The following is an 18,876-nucleotide window of genomic DNA, read 5'->3' as shown; positions in this document are numbered from 1 at the left end:
AAGGAGCTTCTGGTACAGTTCTACAAAGGAATGATTGAGTCTGTCATCTGCGCCTCTATAACTGTCTGGTTTGGTTCCGCAACCCAACAAGACAGACACAGACTTCAAAGGATAATTGGAACTGCAGAAAAAACAATTACTACCAACCTACCTTCAATCGAGGACTTGTATAATGCTCGAGTCAAAAAGAGGGCTGTGAAAATATTTACGGATCCCTCACATCCTGGACATAAACTGTTTCAACTTCTACCCTCAAAACGACGCTATAGAGCACTGCACACCAGAACAACTAGACAAAAGGGCAGTTTTTCCTGAACGCCATCACTCTGCTAAATAAATAATTCCCTTAACACTGTCAAACTATTTACTAAGTCTGCATTACTATTACTATTCATCTTCTCATCCTTCCTTCCACCCATCTCCTCCCACTTATGACTGCATGGATGTAACTTTGTTGCTTATATCCTTATGACTTTTTATTGATTGTTTACTAATATGATTTGATTTGATCGCTTATTATGGTTCCTAGTATGATTTGACTGCTTATTTGTGCCCTTTGACTACTATTAAGTGCTATACCTATGATTCTTGACGAATGTATTTCTTTTTCTTTTTATGGACACTTTGTACCAAAACAAATTCCTTGTGTGTCCAATCACACTTGGCCAATAAAGAATTCTATTCTATTCCATATGACCAAAATGAAGCCTACCATTACAAACATAAGTTGTAAGGTTGTAAATAACCAGTTTTAGGTGTTTTTTTTTTTTGTGGTGATCATTAAGTAAATGCAGAGTTTTTAAATAGCCACCACATTCTTTTAAGTGAATGTAAGTGGTTGTTAAGTTCATTCTAGGGCAATTTTGCTGAAACTGGGAGTAAATGCTGGTTTTCAGGAAAATTGTCATAAAACACAGTCATATGACTGTGGCACACTGTAAGCGGCCATGTTGCCAAGCACCTAAATTCAACCACAGGATCACAGAGGGGACCTATTATCACTTTGAATCCGAGTCAAAAGTTGCCCGTAGTTAAGTCCATCATAACTTTGAATGGATGCCAAGTGACCAGTTGGACTACCTGTGCTTTTGACCCAGGGCTGTCCTTCCATGGAGAGGGAGCAAAACAATTCATTGACAAACATCCTCTGTCCTTCCACTCTCTTTCTAAAGAGCCTGCAGGCCCTGATTAATAAGAAATCGCTCTGGCCCACCTCCTGCTGCCTCGCAATTCCTCTGCTCCCCATTAAGAAACATTGCAGCCCATTCAGCTATGGTTAATAGCTATACCACGGGCATTAGCAAACAATCCTAAGTAGTATATGGCTTGTTAATAAAGCCCAATTAATCCTAGTTTTGTGCCTTGGTGAGGCAATCTATTTTGTTTCTTTCCTGTAATTCCTCCCATGATATGGGACTTTGTGGGGAGGGGAAGTGGGAGGAAATCTTATTTCTGCAATACCGGTCTAAATTATCTCAGCTTTGCTTCTTCCCATGAGATACGGGCTTTCCTCAGTTCACAGCCCCCTTTCTCCCAGGAGACATCTGAATATGCAGTATGGAAAGTCCTCCACGTACAGTCATTCATTTAATGACCAAAGTAACAATGGCACTGAAAAAAGTGACTTATGATCATTTTCCACACTTATGACCATTGTAGCATCCCCATGGTCACGTGATCAAAAGGCAGATGCTTGGCAACTGGCATGTGTTTATGACGGTTACAGTATCCCGGGGTCATATGATCCCCATTTGAGACCTTCTGACGAGCAAAGTCAATGAGGAAGCCAGATCCACTTAATACCTATGTTACGGATGTAACAACTGCAGTGATTCACTTAAGAACAATTACTACCAATCTGTCTTCCATCAAGGACCTTTATACTGCACGAATCAAAAAGAAGGATGTGAAAATATTTACAGACCCCTCACATCCCGGACATAAACTGTTTCAACTCTCCCTCAAAACGACTCTATAGAGCACTGCACACCAGAACAACGAGACACAAGGACAGTTTTCCCCCGAAAAACTCTGCTAAACAAATAAGTCCCTCAACACTGTCAAACTATTTACTAAGTCTATTACTATTTACTAAGTCTATTACTATTAATCCTCCCACCCTTCCTTTCATCCATCTCCTCCCACTTATGACTGTATGACTGTAACCTTGTTGCTTGTATCCTAACGATTTTTATTGATTGTTTCCTAGTATGATTTGATTGCTATAATTATTATCAAGTGTTGGTACCTTATGATTCTTGACACTTGATGAATGTATTTTTTATGTACACTGAGAGTATTTGCACCAAGACAAATTCCTTGTGTTTCCAATCACACTTGGCCAATAAAGTATTCTATTCTATTCTATTCTATTCTATTCTATTCTATTCTATTCTATTCTATTCTATTCTATTCTAAACTGTGGCAAGAAAGGTCATAAAATGGAACAAGTCTATGACAATTCGTCACAGCCAGCTCAGCATGAACAACCTACCACAGTCAATTCACTACAGCCACCTCACCATGGCCACCTCGCCACAGAACAACTCACTGTGGGACAAGAGTTACACTAATATCAACGAAATGGTGAAATAGAATGGTAAAACTTACAAGTATTTTTTAATTTATTTTAAATAATTAAATGGAATTTTTAATTGTCCTACAATGAGTTGTCTTGCAGCGAGTTGGCCGTGGTGAGTTCTCCCACTGCAAGTTGGCTGTGGTGAGTTGGCCATGGCAAGTTGGCCACAGTGAGTTTGCTGCAGCAAGTTTGCTGTGGCAAGTTGTCCCATTCCTTTCTTCTTTTTTTTCTTTTGAAGACGTTTCACTTCTCATCCAAGAAGCTTCTTCAGCTCTAATTGGATAGTGGGAAATGGAAGGATTTCAAGAAAGTCCAGTTGCCTCCTGAAAAAGCACCTTTGGGACAACCATGACCTGGATGACTGAGAATCTCCACAGACTTCCTTTGCTCAGCAAAGCCACCTGACCTATGGCACCTCGAGACAAGATTTCCCACCAGTGATGGGATTCAGCCAGTTCGCACCACTTTGGTAGAACCGGTTGTTAATTTTCTGAGCAGTTTGGCAAACTGGTTGTTGGAAGAAATCATTAGGGCAGAGAACCGGTTGTTAAATTATTTGAATCCCACCTCTGCCCAAAACGGAGCATGTGGGGGGTGCTGCATGACCCCTCCAGGCTCCGGTTTTTTTCTTCCTGAGCCCCAGGGAAGCCTTCTGAGGCCCAGAAGGCCCCAAAATGGGGGAGGGGGCTGTGCTGCCACAAAAAAGCCACGCCCACCCTGTCACATGACCATGCCCACCTAGCCACACCCCAGAACCGGTGGTTACAAAATTGGAATCCCACCCCTGTTTCCCACCCATGCATATAATCATCATTTCTCTAAGACTCTTTGTAGCAAGACCCAGAGATGGCAGTGTTCGGTTTATCCTCTCCCAGATCCCCCTTGCTCATAGATCCTATCAAAAACCGCTCCACTGAGTTCAGAAGTATGTTCCAGCACTGAAAACTCTGTAGTGTAAACAAGACAGCTTTTGGACCGTCATGCAAGTAAATTATCCAGCAGGGTAAAGGCAAGTAAATTATGCAAGTAAATTATCCAGTAGGGTGTATACTGTTTTCCATTTGAATTCAGACAGCAGGTTATCTAGGAAAAAGCAGGAGTTTTGGAGCATGGAGAATCTATTTTAGGAAGAGACATGTTTAAGGAGATCTGCATAGTGGGATAAAGGGTGACCCCATCAGCCCAAGCAAAACACACCGAATTCGAATGCCGAAACATCTGCTCGACACTGCAGTGTGAAATCCAGAATATCAATTCCACGAGACTGCTAGTGAATCTGGTGGGCCCTGAGAGGCTGGGGAGCAAACTCAGCTTAACAGGAGGCATGAAAGAATTTCACTACCGTTTTCAGAGGGAGCAGGTTTGAAAGAGTTGTCAAAAAGGACCACATCCATATCACAGAGATTGATGTTAAAAGCAACACCCGAGTGTTATGTCTCACCTTTCTTCTTTCCAAAAAAGATGAAAGAGAACAAACTCACACAAACATAGGCAGGCAAGCTGACTCGGACTTTACAGAGTTAATCCTTTATACTGATAATGTCCTTGGCAGTCCAACACACTCTGCCTGCCAAGTCCGAAAAGATAACAAGAAAAACTACTCACTGAAGATTCCAAAGCAGACCACAAAAAACAGTCACAACGAAACCTGGAAGAGAAGTAAACTTTGTCCCGTACAAAGTTTCCGGAGAAAACACACCCACTTTTATCCCCTGTGGGGTGTGTCTCAATGACTCAGCTCACTCTCTGACCCTCCCACGCCTCCTACGTTGCTGCTCACATTTCTTCCTACGACGCTGCCTAGGATCAAGCCAACATTCGTCCTCTTGACTCCCTGTCAGGGGCTGCTCCGATATGCCCTCCTCCTGATTAATCTCAGGCTGTTCCTCTCGGTTGTCTGATGAAACCTGAGGTATTATCAGGGAGGAAGGCATTGCCAGAGAGGAAGGTCCTGGGGAGGAAGGCATTCCCTGTTCCTCCTCCTCATCTTCCGAGTCCTCTTCCTGTAACAGCACAGGCTTGGGAATCGGAGCCACAACACCCGAGTATGCATCTTTCGCTGAATAAAATGGGACTTTAAAAAAAAAAAAAAAAGTGTTTGTGAAAGTATTACCTGGAATAAAAATATGTACTTTTAGCATTGCCTAGGAAAAGTAGAATTGAGAAAAATAAATGCTATTCTGAGAAGATATTCAGCTATCCAATACATTCGTCTTTTTTCCCCACCATCATAGCCATTTCTCCAATCCCCACTGCTCTCTCTCAAAAATGTTGTAGGGTTGCAAATAAAACAAAAATCTACCAAATACCTAGCAGACTGAAAGACTGCACTGTCCACAGAGAACTGTAAAACGGAAGAGATTTGTTGTGAACCGCTCACCCTTAATCCCCGATTAGTTGCATTCTATGGTTCCAGATTATTGCACCAGCCAAAATAGATCATAGGAGTAAATCCAAAGAAACCCAAGACATTCCACATGGCTGATAGCACGAGACCTAACACGAAATCTTGAATCGTAAGCTTCCTTTGGAGCAATCAAGAGAATTGGCTTGCTGGTAAAACTACTCTTTCTCTAGATCAGGGGTGTCCAACCGTGGCAACTTTAAGACTTGTGGACTTCAACTCCCAGAATTCCTCAGCCAGCAAAGCTGGCTGAGGAATTCTGGGAGTTGAAGTCCACAAGTCTTAAAGTTGCCAAGCTTGGACACCCCTGATCTAGATGGATGTTGTTGGTATAACATTCTCTTTTGGGCAATGAAACAGACCTTCTGCATGCCCTGTTACAGAATTACAGAATAATGAAGTTGGAAGGGACCTTGGAGGTCCCTTCCCCTGCTGAAGGACCCCCATACCATTCCAGACAAAATGGCTGTCCAGTCTCTTCTTGAAAACCTCCACTGATAGAACACCCACAATTTCTGGAGGCAACCCATTCCACTGATTAATTGTTCTCATTGTCAGGAAGTTTTTTTTCCTTAGTTTTAGATTAGATTTCTCTTTGATAAGTTTCCATCCATTACTTCTTGTTTTAACCTCAGGTGCTCTGGCGATCAGGTTATCTGCCTCTTCTTTCTGACAGCCCCTCGAATATTGGAAGACAGCTATCATGTCACCCCTAGTTCTTCTCTTCGTTCGACTCATATACCCAGTTCCAGGAACCATTTTCATAAGTTTTAGCCTCCAGCCCCCTAAATCATCTTCGTTGCTTTTCTCTGCACTCTTTCTTTTTGTATATTGTGGTGACCAAAACTGGATGCAGTATTCCGGGTGTGGTCTTACCAGAGCAGTATAAAGCAGTACTAACACCTTACATGATCCTGATACTAAACGTATCAACGTGAAACATACATAAATATATATGTGTGATGTTAACAGATGTAGAAATTTCCAAATTTTTTTCACCTTGAAACCTGTGTCTTCACTAGTAAATTACTGTTTATGGAGCTCTCACGAAGTTTCAGTGTTGCTGTTTAAGAGCAATGCTTCAAGAAAGTTCACTATCCGTTGTGGTCTTCCGCCAGGGTGGGCTGCTACCGGTTCTCCCCAGTTCAGGCGAACCGGTACTGAACCGGTTGCTAATTTTATGGACGGTTCACCAAATTGGCAAATCCCACCCCTGGCTGGCCCCACCCTGCCCACCCTACCCCACCCCTCCCAGGAGTCCTCATGTGGCCCATTTTGGATCCCAAGTAGGTACAGGGCCCACACGGAGGCTTGGGGAAGGTGAAAAACAGGCTTCCCCAAGGCTCTGGAGAGCCTCCGGAGCCCAGGGAGGCTGATTTCGCCCTCCTGGAGGCTCAAGGGAAGCCTACGGAGCCCGGCAAGGGTGAAAAATAGGCCTCCTGAAAGTTCCAGAAGGTCAGAAATGGGCCCATTTCTGGCCTCCAGAGCCCAGGGAGACTGTTTTCACCCTCCTGGAGGCTTGAGGAAAGCCTCTGGAGCACAGGGAGGGCAAAAAACAGGCCTCCTGCTGTGGTGCAGGAGGCCAGCTAGGTCACGCTGACCCAGCAACCTGGGCAGAGAACTGGTTTCTAAATTTTTTGAAGCCCACCCCTCTCTTCCACACACGGTTTTAAGTCTGTCCCCCAACCCATCCCCTGCTTCCTTATTTCTAGAGAAGAGTCTTCTCTGTGCTGTTCTCACTCTGAAAATTCATTCCGACAGGGATAAAACTGAACACGGAAAAATAACAAGCGAGAAGAGATAATGAATTTCTCTCCCATCTCTCAACCCGCTCTTTCACACCTCAGTGCTGAAATGCATTGTTTAACTGCAATCAGGGTAAGTGTAAATGGCATCCTGAGAGAGGGAGAGCTATCTGAAACTATTTTAGTTACTCGGAAAGGTATTAAGAGCAGTAAAAATGAGGAAGAGGCTTTGGGGGTTGGCTTAGATGGGCACCTGAGAGGACTACACGGAGCCATTTGGTGGGTGGAATTTCAGCGGGCCCCAGATTGGAGCCTAAACAGTTAACATTTAACAATAGTCAGAACTCACAGTGAAACTGCTCAGGATCTCAACCCTGAGCAAAATGAGCCAAAACACAGGAATTATATCACATCTGTAGCTTTTTTTTTTTTTTTTTTTGCTTGCAACATAATATGCTCATAATGTATTTCCAAACCACGGCAACTTTAAGATATGTGGACTTCAACTCCCAGAATTCCCCAGCCGGTCATGTTGCCTGGGGATTCTGGGAGTTGAAGTCCACATGTCTTAAAAGTTGCCAATGTTGGGAAACCCTTGTATAGAGCATATAGTGTCAAAATATTTCAATTTTTTTTCAACACAGTCCTTACAAGAATGCCAAGTATCATATGGTGAGGCACCAGTATTACAAGAACAAATGACAAATTTCTTCTCAATTTTTAAAAATAATTTCCCTTTAACTTGAAGGGGAAAAAAAAAAGATTATTTTGTATTTTTTCCTCCACCGCACATCCCGCCCCATAAGGGAAGAATATCTTGTTAAAATTCTTATGGGAGAATTAGTACTTATTTGGGATGAGATGTCCAAGGATGGGTCTCAATGTTGTACTTTAACAGTGTCTTTGCTGTACTCTATAGCCAGTCTGGCTCTCATGCTTCATACATCCTAAGCCAAGGGTCTTCAAACTTGGCAAGTTTAAGACTTGTGGACTTCAATTCCCAGAATTCCTGAGCTAACATGACTGGAGGGGGAATTCTGGGAGTTGAAGTCCACAAGTCTTAAAGCTGTCACGTTTGAAAGACCCCTGTCCTAAGCGAACACTTCCCATGGTTTGTTTTTTTCCAAATTAGAAGTGAGAGCAACCATGGAGGATGTTGAGTGTAATTAGGAGAGTGAGAATACAAATGCTTTCCTCCAAAAACTTCAACTGGAAATCCTATTTCCTACCTTTGAAACCCTTCCTGATCATCATAAGGAATATTTCTATTACTGAGCAATTACAAACTACAATTAATTGTTTCCCATATGAATTGCAATACCAAACTTGCAAGAACAAGGGCGAGAACTGCACAAATGCCCTAAGAAGGAAATAATACTCTACAGGTGATAGCATCTGAACAACCTGGTCTGAGCCCAGAAGCTAAGCAAGTTCAGGACAGGTGAGTGCCTGGTTGAAAGAGCATCCAGGAATTGAAGGGCTGTAGATTAGACTGGGAAATTGAAAAATAAAAAATACTAGAGGGAGACAAGCCACTTTTTGTACCGTTGCCAAGAACCCCAATGCATGTCTGCATGGATGCACTCATGAAGCCATTAGGAGATTTAAAGATTTCTCCTTAACTCCAAAGAACAAAAAGGAAGGGATATAAGGAAGGGGCAAAAAAAAAAAACAACAGCCAAAATTGAGAAGCAAAGCGGAAAGTGCAAATGAATTAATCCAAGTGCAACTGCAAGGGGGAGAAAAAATGATGGAGTTAATTTCCTCTATTTCAGAAGCTGTTGTAGAACTATAAAATAAAGCTGCTCTCAAAAACGGGTTTTGTTTTTCAGCAGAAAATCATCATCCATTTATAAGAGAAAATAAAGAACAATCCAAAGCAACCATCTGCAAAGTAGAGAAATCAGGCACCCAAACTCTCCTCAATTCAGAACCAGACCAACATGTTGCACAAAACGGATGCATTTCTCTCCTCCCAACCTACCTGAGATGTTGGTGGTGATCTCAGTCAGAGCAGTTTGACCAAAGCCCTTGCCAGTTCGTGCTCTTACTGAAAAAAGGTAGGTCGTCCCAGGATGAAGGTTGGAGAAAACATGGTAAGTTTCATTTCGGAGCTTGGAGACGGTGCGTCGTGGGCCAGGCACATTGACTGCTGGGTCAAAGGATTCAATGCTCTGGTAGCTGATCTAGGATAAAGGGATATGCTTTAAGATTTGCTTGTTGAATTTATATAGCCTCCCCCTTATATAAACTATATATTCCAAGAAGTTGCTTCAACAAGGACCAGATATTGCAATAATGTATGAACAATTTTTTTTTAAAATCTTTGTGTCAACTCATAAAATATTTCTATGGTCTTTTTAGAGTTGCCAACAGAAAGAGGGGGAGAACAGTGGTCAGCTTGCATTCCATAAATGTTTTCAAAGATAGTTTCTAGGTGACCGAAGTTTCTGCCCTGCAAAATTCTAACTGGAGAGCATGATTGATGACTCTTGGCTATGGATGTGTCCCATTGGAGAATATGAATTATGATATACCCAGGAAGTGGGGGGAAAACCAGGGTCAAGGATGACAATGAATGATGTGTCTCAGAGTCGGCTACACCCAGGCAGTGATGGCATGTTTACTCCTAATAAATCTTCTTTAAGTTTTGGAAGTCCGGCTAGGGACTCATGATTTAAATGGTGGTAACTGCCAGAGTCCTGACACTTTGCACACAGAAAATGAGCAAGACCAGGGCAAAATTAACCTAGCATTCTTCTTCCTGCTGTTGATTTTCTATGGGCAGAGTATTATTTGGTAGAGAGAAATACTCCATCAAAGGCAAAAATCTGCACAGGACCCAGAGTGGCTCTTGGCCAAGCGAACTGATCATCACAGCAAGAGATGGAGAGAAGTTTTGGATACAGCCAGGAAAACAGCTTGCATTCTGCCGAGACAATAGACTTGGAAGGAACTATAAAGTTGCCCTTAATCTTCAAGACTATTAAAGAAAGAAAGGGGGGGGGAACAGCTTCCTGAATTACAATAGAGCCTATGTCAGTTCTCCGAGAGGCAGCCTTCAGCCTGGCAGGGAAGGGCTATTCAGATAAGCATCAAGCTTTCTCAGTCGGCAGTTTCCACGCTCCAATAATTTTTGTTGATGCCAGAGTGGGCAAAGGCATGGGATAAAAAGTCAAATGAGGGAAGGGAGGTTTTGCCTGGCTGCGTTTGGGAGACGCCAAAACACACGCAGAGACAGGCCTATTCAAAAAACTATCTGACAACAATAATGAAGCAAAGAAAAGAAAAGACTCTCCGTTCGGCGCCTGGCTGAGAATAACAGAAAAGCCAATCAATTATTGCGGTGCTTGTCTGACAGACAAATCCCACCCCGATCATTGTGCAAATCTTTGAGACTGAAAGTCAGTTTCTGCCCACCTTCCCAGGCCTTTACCTGGCATGACTGCTTAAGGGATCCCTTTTATGAGAAGGAACGGCAGAATCTGGGGCTGGTATGAAAAGGCCTAGAATTCCTAAGTTCCCACAAGAGAATTAAGTCCGACCTCCCTTGAGTGCCATTGACCCTTAACCTAACTCTAACTAGGAGCCAACTATTAGTTGAAATCATTCCTGTGCATAGGATTTATTATTTTAGCAATAAATCAGTTTAATTGAACCTTCATATGTAAACCTAAATCTTTTGCACCTGTTGTGGTTCGCTGGCAGCCTGGGAGATGGCAGCAGAGTCAGACAGTGGGGAGGAAAATCTGGTGGTCTTAACATATATATATCCTGGTTGTATAGTTTTTAACTGTTAATTGTTTTAATTTGTTTTACATTGTTATTTGTATATGTCTTTTGGTGTTGTTCAGTTGTATGTTGTGAAAGAGCACCTTATTTCGTTGTTCTCAGGTTCTGAGTACAATGACAATAAATCTATCTATCTATCTATCTATCTATCTATCTATCTATCTATCTATCTATCTATGGATCTTTGGTTATTCGGGTTTTCTCCCGCGTAAGATTGGAAGTATCTAGGCAACGTTTCGATGAAGTCTCATTCATCATCTTCAGGCTTCTGTCTTCAGCTCTGTGCTTCTCAGAGTGATGTGAGCTTGCAGCTGCTTCTTCCTTTTAACTGCTAGTGGGGGTGTGACTTGATTGGGTGGGGGCTTGGCTATGTTCTGATTGGGTGGGGGGTTGGCCATGTTCTGATTGGCTGGAGATGTGTTCTGTTCAGGTGGGGGCTTGGTTGTGCTCAGGTTGGTCTTAGTTACTGGGGGATTTGAGCTGGTATCTATCTATCTATCTATCTATCTATCTATCTATCTATCTATCTATCTATCTATCTATCTATCTATCTAAAATGGGCCAGTCCGGGATTCTGTGGAGGACTCGGACGAGGGTCCTGTACCTGATACAGAGATGGGACCAGGGCCATCTGAGAATTATGTACCGACTCCAGAGCCTCCAGAATCTGACATCAGCAAGGCAGAGCAACAAGGGAAGCCTGTTCCCAGTGCGCGCATGCGCAGAGCTGCCAGAAGGCAAGAACAGTTAAGAAAAAAGGAGCGACTTGGGAGTAAGACTTGGAGGTGATTGGCTCTCCCATAAGACATAAAGGAGGAGCAGAACCTTTGCAGGAAGCAACTCTGTTAGTATTGGTCGGGTTTGAAACCTGAAGCTCTGTGTTGAATTTCTGCTCCATTTGGCCTTGTATAACTAATTGGAAATTTAGTCGTTGGCAGCATTTCAAGGAAGATAAAGGTGCGTGCTTATCAGACTTATCCTGGGTGACTTTGGCAGACTTCCATGGGACTATTTACAAACTGCTGGAGACTCATGATCTGTGAATGAATAAATTTCACAGCCATTGAAATAAAGAAAAAAGGGTTTTGGGACTAACGTGTGTTTGTTAGTGTCTCAACAAGCCTTGGTCAGAACAGCACCTGACATTTCTGGAATTCAACATTCAGGAAAGATTCATCATTATTGGCTCCTCCCATTTAAAGACTGCCCAGACTGACATCCTTCAGGTACATGGGAACTACAACTACTGTTGTTGTTTTAATAGGCTCAAGTGAGCAATGACAACTGGTGAAAAGAAAACTTATGAAGCATTGTTCTGATCACAAATTGGTTCACAATTCTTCAGAAAGACAGCTTGATAAAAGAACAAGAGAAAGAGAGCTGCAATATTTTGTTTGTCTACTCATTAACACAAAATAAAATATTTAACTAAACTGGTGCCCTAATATGCAGACATTTTTTAATAATGTAAATTCCATTCAAGCTTGACGTCTGATGCTGTGTAAATATGTCTAGGGAGTCTTCTGGGCCACAATACAAAAGTACTTTGGGGTTGACTTCCTCCAATATCTTTCTTCAACTTCCCTGGGATTTTCTGTCAATTGGCCATTCATGTAGTGACCACGTCCAACTTGACTTAGCTTTATAAGATCAGCCAAGGTCAGTCTGTACTTTACTTAACTGGAATGAATGATATGTATATGCACCCAAAGTAGTAGCATCTTATTAAAACTGGCATTCTCTCTTACCTTTCATTTAGAATAGAGTGTGTCTCTCCCGAGATCACCATTGTTATAGCATATGCATGTGACATCTCTAAGCAAGAATTCACTTATACTTCCAGGCTATTGTTCATCCTCATAGAAAATGTCAATTAATGCATTAACAAGAACCTGCTTTTTCTGACTTTGGCAGAAGGGTAAGCGAGATAAGGCTCAATATCCATTTCTCCAAAATGATCTTACGGCATACCTCATATTGTGTTATGAGACCATTGGGTTCCACCGGCTCCTCCCATTTCAGAAAAATCATGTCCTCCAGAGGAGTGAATGTGAGGGATTCTGAAGCTATGCCTCCAGGGACTTGAATGAGTACATGGAAGAAAGGAAGAAAGGAAGAAAGAAAGAAAGAAAGAAAGAAAGAAAGAGAGAGAGAGAGAGAGAGAGAGAGAGAATCAGAATGCATTTCTTTGAAGGGCACATCAAATGAAACTAAAACTGGGAACATCCAATATAGAATAGAATAACAGAGTTGAAAGGGACCTTGGAGGTCTTCTAGTCTGACCCCCTGCTTAGGCAAGAAATCCTATATCACTTCAGACAAATGGTTATCCAACCTCTTTTTAAAAACTTCCAGTGTTGGAGCATTTACAACTTCTGGAGGCAAGTTGTTCCACAGATTAATTGTTCTAATTGTCAGGAAAACTTTCCTTAGATCTAGGTCTCTCCTTGATTAGTTTCCATCCATTGCCTCTTGTCCTGCCCTCAGGTGCTTTGGAGAATAGCTTGACTCCCTCTTCTTTGTGGCAGCCCCTGGGATATTGGAACACTGCTATCATGTCTCCCCTAGTCCTTCTCTTCACTAGACTAGATAATCCCAGTTACTGCAACTGTTCTTCATATGTTTTAGCCTCCAGTCCAGTCCCCTAATCATCTTGGTTGCTCTTCTCTGCACTCTTTCTACAGTCTCAACATCTTTTTTACATTGTGGCGACCAAAAATGGATGCAGTATTCCAAGTGTGGCCTTACCAAGGCATTATAAAGTGGTATTAACACTTCACGTGATCTTGATTCTATCCCTCTGTTTATGCAGCCTTAAGCAACATCACGAAAAGATCCTTAAGCCAATCCTAGGGATATTCAAAATTGCATCCCAGTTCACCAAAGTGAGGGCTATTTACTAGTCTTGAATCCAAGCTTCCAAATCTATGCCTTTTTCGTATTTTTCATGAACAGGCAGAATATGAATTTTGGAAATGTGTTTGCTATGTTCAACTTATGCATTATATCAATTTATATAGCCACCCATCTCAAATATATGATTCTGAGCCACACAAGCAATTAAAAGCAATATAAAAACAGCAAAACAATACAAAAATTCTCATTTAAAAACAATAAAGATTCTTAAAAACATAAAAAAGCAGGCACAAAAATCAAGTCTAGCCAAGGAGAGTGGATTTTCAACTTCATTGTACAGAACTGAGCATATAACACTTTTTTCACATTTAGATACTGTCATGTCTTCAACCACACATTTTACAAAATTTTAGATACATAAAGATATGCATATCAATTTAGCACTGATGACTCTCTAAAAAAACATGTGCATTCAATTTTCCATTCCATTGTCTTTAATGTCTTCAAAAAATAAGTAAAATTGCACATACTTTTTTGTGATGCCTCCCATGAGAGGTATAGCTTTAATATACCATTGAATTTTCATCCCAAAGGTGGTTTTTCAAAAGGCAACTGGACTTTCTTTGTTTTCCTTAAAGACATTTCGCTTCTCGCTCCTTCAGTTGAATTCTTCAGTTAGAATTGAAAAAGCTTCTTGGATGAGAAGTGAAACATCTTCAAGAAAACCAAGGAAATCCAGTTGCCTTTTGAAAAAGCATCTTTGGGACAACCACGATTTGGATGACTGAGAATTTCCATGGTCAAACTTTCCCAATGTTTACTGATTCTTCATTCAGTTGTTTTTTCTAGCACATACAGGTAATTCTCTACATATGACCACAAGTGAGCCCATTTTTTTCATTGCTAAACAAGACAGTTAAGTGAGTTTTGCCCTGTTTTACAACCTTTCTTGCCACAGTCGTTAAGTGACTCACTGCAGTTGTTAAATTAGTCACATGGTTATTAAGTGAATCTGGCTTCCCCATTGATTTTTCTGATCAGAGGGTCACAAAACATGTTCCCATGACATTTGAATCATCATAAATACAGGCCAGTTACCAAGCGTCCAAGTTTTGACCACATGACCATGGGGATAATGCAATGGTCGTTAAGTGTGAAAAAGAGTCCTAAGTCACTTTTTCAGTGTCACTGTAACCTTAAACGGTCACTAAATGGATGGTTATAAGTTGAGCACTACCTGTACATATTGAGAGGTGATGAGCTTCCTGTCAGGGTTCCGGCAGTTACTCCAATTAAATCATGAGCCTTGAGCCACACTCCCAAAACTAAAGAGGATTTATTGGAAGGTAACATTCTACATCCGGCACTAATCTGGGCGCAGCCAACTCTGAGATACGTAATTCACTGTCACCCTTGATCCTGCTCCCCACCCCCCCACCCCCCGGGTGTATCATCCAACAAAAAAACGTCCATAGCCAAGAATCATGCTCTCCAATTAGATTTTTTCGGGGCAGAAGCTTCAGCCATCTAACCAGATCGTTCTTAAAGAGGCAGTGATCCATCCTCTCCTTAAGAAACCAGCACTAAGTCAAACTCTGCTGGATGATTTTCACCATTCCTTTTTTTTTTTAAAGAAGATTGTTGAGGAAATCGTCACATTGCAACGTGTCCTCATTCATACTGTGTTTCTGTGTTTTTATGTTTATTTCAATATTTTTGCTTTGCGCTTTCAATCCTAGTTAGCCACCTAAAGTCACAATTTGGGAATTACACCATCTTGCAAACCGCATCCATCCACCCAGTTCCATGCAAAGCATAACATTGTTGTACACAACTTTCCTGAATTCACACATACAGGTAGTCCTGGACCTATGACCCCAATCGAGCCCAGAACTGATGTTGCTAAGCAAGAAATGTCTTAAGTGAGCTTTCAGCCCATTTTATGACTTTTCTTGCCACATTTGTTCAGGGAATCACTGCAGTTGTTAAATTAGCAAGACGGTTGTTAAGTGGATCTGACTTCTCCATTGACTTTGCTTGTCAGAAGGTCACAAAAGATGGTCACATGACCAGAAGTTGTAATTCAGCAGGTTCTGACCAGTTCTGGAGAATCGATAGCGGAAAATTTGAGTAGTTCGGAGAACCTGAAAATACCACCTCTGACTGGCCCCACCCCCATTTATTCTCCGCCTCCCGAGTCCCAGCTGATTGGCTGGATCTTCTTTGGTTGTCCTGCACAGGAGAACGGAGCTGGAAAGCAGGTTAGTGTGGTGGGGAGGGAATGGGGATTTTGCAGTAACCTTCCCCTGCCATGCCCACCAAGCTACGCCCACAGAACCAGTAGTAACTGTACATGATCCTTGGACACTGCAACCCTTATAAATATGAACCTGTTGTCAAGCATCCAAATGTAAATCAAGTGACCCATGGGGATGCTGCAACGGTCATAAGTGTGAAAAATGCTCATAAGTCACTTTTTTTTAGTGCCATTGTAACTTCGACCAATCACTAAACAAACTGTTGAGAGTTAAAGACTACTTGTATTTTTAGTTTGCTTCTTTTCCAAGTACGATCTCTTTGTGTATTACTTTGGAGATTAGCTCTTATGGTAACGTGCTCGGGGCATTATGATTATTGCAATGGAATATCAGGCGTATTCCGCCATTTCAACCTAGCAGAAACTCTATGGCAATTTTCTTTTCATATCATTAAATCAAGTGTAGCCCAGGCATTGCTTAGGGTATAATAGGCAAGTTTGCATCCTCCAAACAGATGGCTTGTTCACCCCTCCGTTTCTCTTACAGGACCTCTTGAGATCCCCTGAACAAAAGATCATTTTTAAACGATGCATGGATCATTGGTTTATTTAATACATGTTTGGAATGCCTCCTGAAGGTGATGTTCATATAAAAATAATACGAGTAATCATACATCAGCATATGAAAAGCAAAATTGGAACTCAGCCAGGCGAGCAAAGCTATATGCTAAACATATAAAAGCAACATTAACCATCAAAAATTCAATGGCATCTCTTCAGCTGAAAAAAAGAAGAAGAGAAAATAACTTAGACTTCTCTAGGGAAAGAGTAGCATAATCCCCATGCTTGTACTCAAAATATAAGTGGTTCATAAACTGGAAATTAAAAGAAGGCTGTAACCTTATAGTGGTCTTACTCGAAAATTAATTCAATCAAAATCAATAGAACTTACTTCAAAGAGATCATGTTTAAACTGTAAACATTTATGGGAAATAAACCGATAAAAAAACAGTGAGAAGAACAGCTTGATGAGCTTTTTTTTTTTTACTATTTATTTACCTTAGGGCTGCGCCAAACAATACATTTGGATGAGGGGAGTTTCCCCTATTATTCTCATTCAGTTTCATTCAAAATAACCTATTTATTTAATCAATCAATCAATCATTTTGTATAACTGTCCATCTTAACAATGACTCCAGGTCCTCTAATAATATTTCAGGTAGGGATCCCTGGTGCTCTCTCTTTATTACTAAACTACGGTAGATAACATCATCAGGTACAGCACTGATGATGTTACCTAGTTTGGTAATGAAATGTCTGCAAGAAAAGCACCAGGCTCAGCGAGCACCAAGGATTCCACAGTTCAAGCCAGAGTTACAGAAATTCTTTTCTATCAATATTTCAAGGTTCCATCCCCACAAATGGTGAATATGTTGGTGAAATTTTCATGGTGAGCTATGATATTCTTGGACTCCCTTTCTAAAAGGTAACCGAACACAGATCGTCTTCTGGGAATTAGGAGTCTCCCTGACTTTATACAATTTCAACTACATCCTGTGGGTGGTTATCATGACAGAAAGCTCCTGTAGGGTTTCTTCAGATAGCGAAGACAACGCTAGGAAATTGTAAGAGAATAGATCACAAGAAAAGAAAAACCTTTGTTTCCATCTCAGTAAAACAACTTTTCCTACCACTTTATAAACTCTTAATTCAGCCTAGAGTCAGGGCAACTGGAAGAAGCTGGGCGTTTACTGGCCAGATGCCCTTCCCAATGCCACATGGAGTTCACAGCAGGTTCCCTAGGAGAGAAACATCTGCCACTACCTAGGATTGAACTCTCAACCTTCCAAGTGGGAGCCCAGTTTCTTCACCCAAGAGCCCAGCAGTCCCCAATCTTTCTGGTACCAGGGACCAATTGCGTGGAAGATAATTTTTCCATGAACTGGAGAGGGGGAGGGGGGAATGGGGATGGTTTCACATGCAACCTAGATCCTGTGCATGTGCAGATGAAGCTTCACTGGCTTGCCTGCATGGGCCAGTTCCTAACAGGCCATGGACCAGGGGTTGGGGACCCCTGCACTAGGCCCCCACACTGTTCTAGATGTTTCCATCTCAATAAATTTCAAAAAAAGGTCACCAAAATACATCTAAAATGTATGCTTGCAAGAACACGAGAAAAGATAACATCGGCTGCATTTAGGATACCAGAAGGTGTATTTTTTAATCACGGTTTTCTTCCTTCATCCATTCTTCCTAACAAGGCCCTAAGAGAAAAAAAAAGTCAGCTCTCTTTCTGAGCCAAAAAGTTTTTTTTTCTCCAAGTTCCTTCTCCTGCTCAAGTTGTTGTTAAGAAAAGAATTTGCCCAAGAAAATCTTGTGAACATCAATGCTCAGAAATGTCAAGGCCTTTCTGATCTCTCTTAACACTCTAAGAACTGTAACACATCAACTTCGTGATCCTCATCCTGAAGTGAAGAATGGAACTTTCACATCAAATTAGAAGGAACATGTTGAGAACAGAAATGTTAATAGCCAAAGGGAAAAAAATATCACACCATTCCATTACCTGAATGTGTTTGCATAATCCTGAGCACTTTGGGCTGATTACACCAGATAGAAACCCCTCTATCCTCCGCAAATTAGCACTCAAGACAAATATATGTCTGGTGGATCTGCAGGCAATTCTTGCTCATGTATATTTTATAGGACCTGCTTAATTCCATTTTGCATAGACCAAGGCAACCCACCTACTAACTGAAAGCAAAAGAGAAGCTATGGAAGATTGAGAGGGAAGATAACACATATTTTCAGTAGCTGAAAAATAATATATTTCTAATGCTCAATCTCCGGTCCTGCTATTCCCATTGGATGATCTATGATGATGATGAATAGCATGATGTAGTGTTATGGTCAAAAGGCATGCTTAAATAATTGGTAGACCACCAAGACATGAGCAACAGCAAAATATTTCTCCCCAAATTGGTAGACCTTGGAGCTTTTAATTAAATGAGGCATGTATATTAGATCCTGAAGTATCTATATTTTATGCTTCATCTCTATTCAACATTTTAAAAAGGTTTTGAGTCCTACAAGAAGGAACTAGGAAAGTGTGTGCTACAGAGCGGTTTTAATCCTTCCAGATTACACTGAAGTTAGTTTTTTTTCCCCTCTCCTTTATTTACAATTCTCAGAAGCTACGGGCAAAGAACTTAAATTGGTTAATATTATGGAAGTCAGCCCT

The 18,876-nt window shown here is 41.4% G+C and overlaps 1 protein-coding gene across 4 annotated transcripts in view; it reads right to left on the bottom strand.

Annotated features, from left to right (window-relative positions):
- The window catches only part of PTPRU (protein tyrosine phosphatase receptor type U), a 397,711-nt gene that overhangs the window by 126,444 nt on the left and 252,391 nt on the right, over window positions 1–18,876 (bottom strand). For all 4 annotated transcript variants that reach the window (XM_087970795.1, XM_087970796.1, XM_026679426.2 and 1 more), the window contains exons 9-10: window positions 12,494–12,603; window positions 8,715–8,916 (exon numbers count right to left, since the gene is read on the bottom strand). In XM_087970795.1, the coding sequence (XP_087826921.1) occupies window positions 8,715–8,916; window positions 12,494–12,603 (312 nt within the window). The remainder of the gene's footprint in view (window positions 1–8,714; window positions 8,917–12,493; window positions 12,604–18,876) is intronic.

Source organism: Notechis scutatus, chromosome 8 (genome assembly GCF_049901735.1).
Source record: "Notechis scutatus isolate UNSWTSFEM ecotype Mainland chromosome 8, rNotScu1.2, whole genome shotgun sequence".
NCBI lineage: Eukaryota > Metazoa > Chordata > Lepidosauria > Squamata > Elapidae > Notechis > Notechis scutatus.
This window is presented reverse-complemented; position numbering and strand designations above follow the sequence as displayed.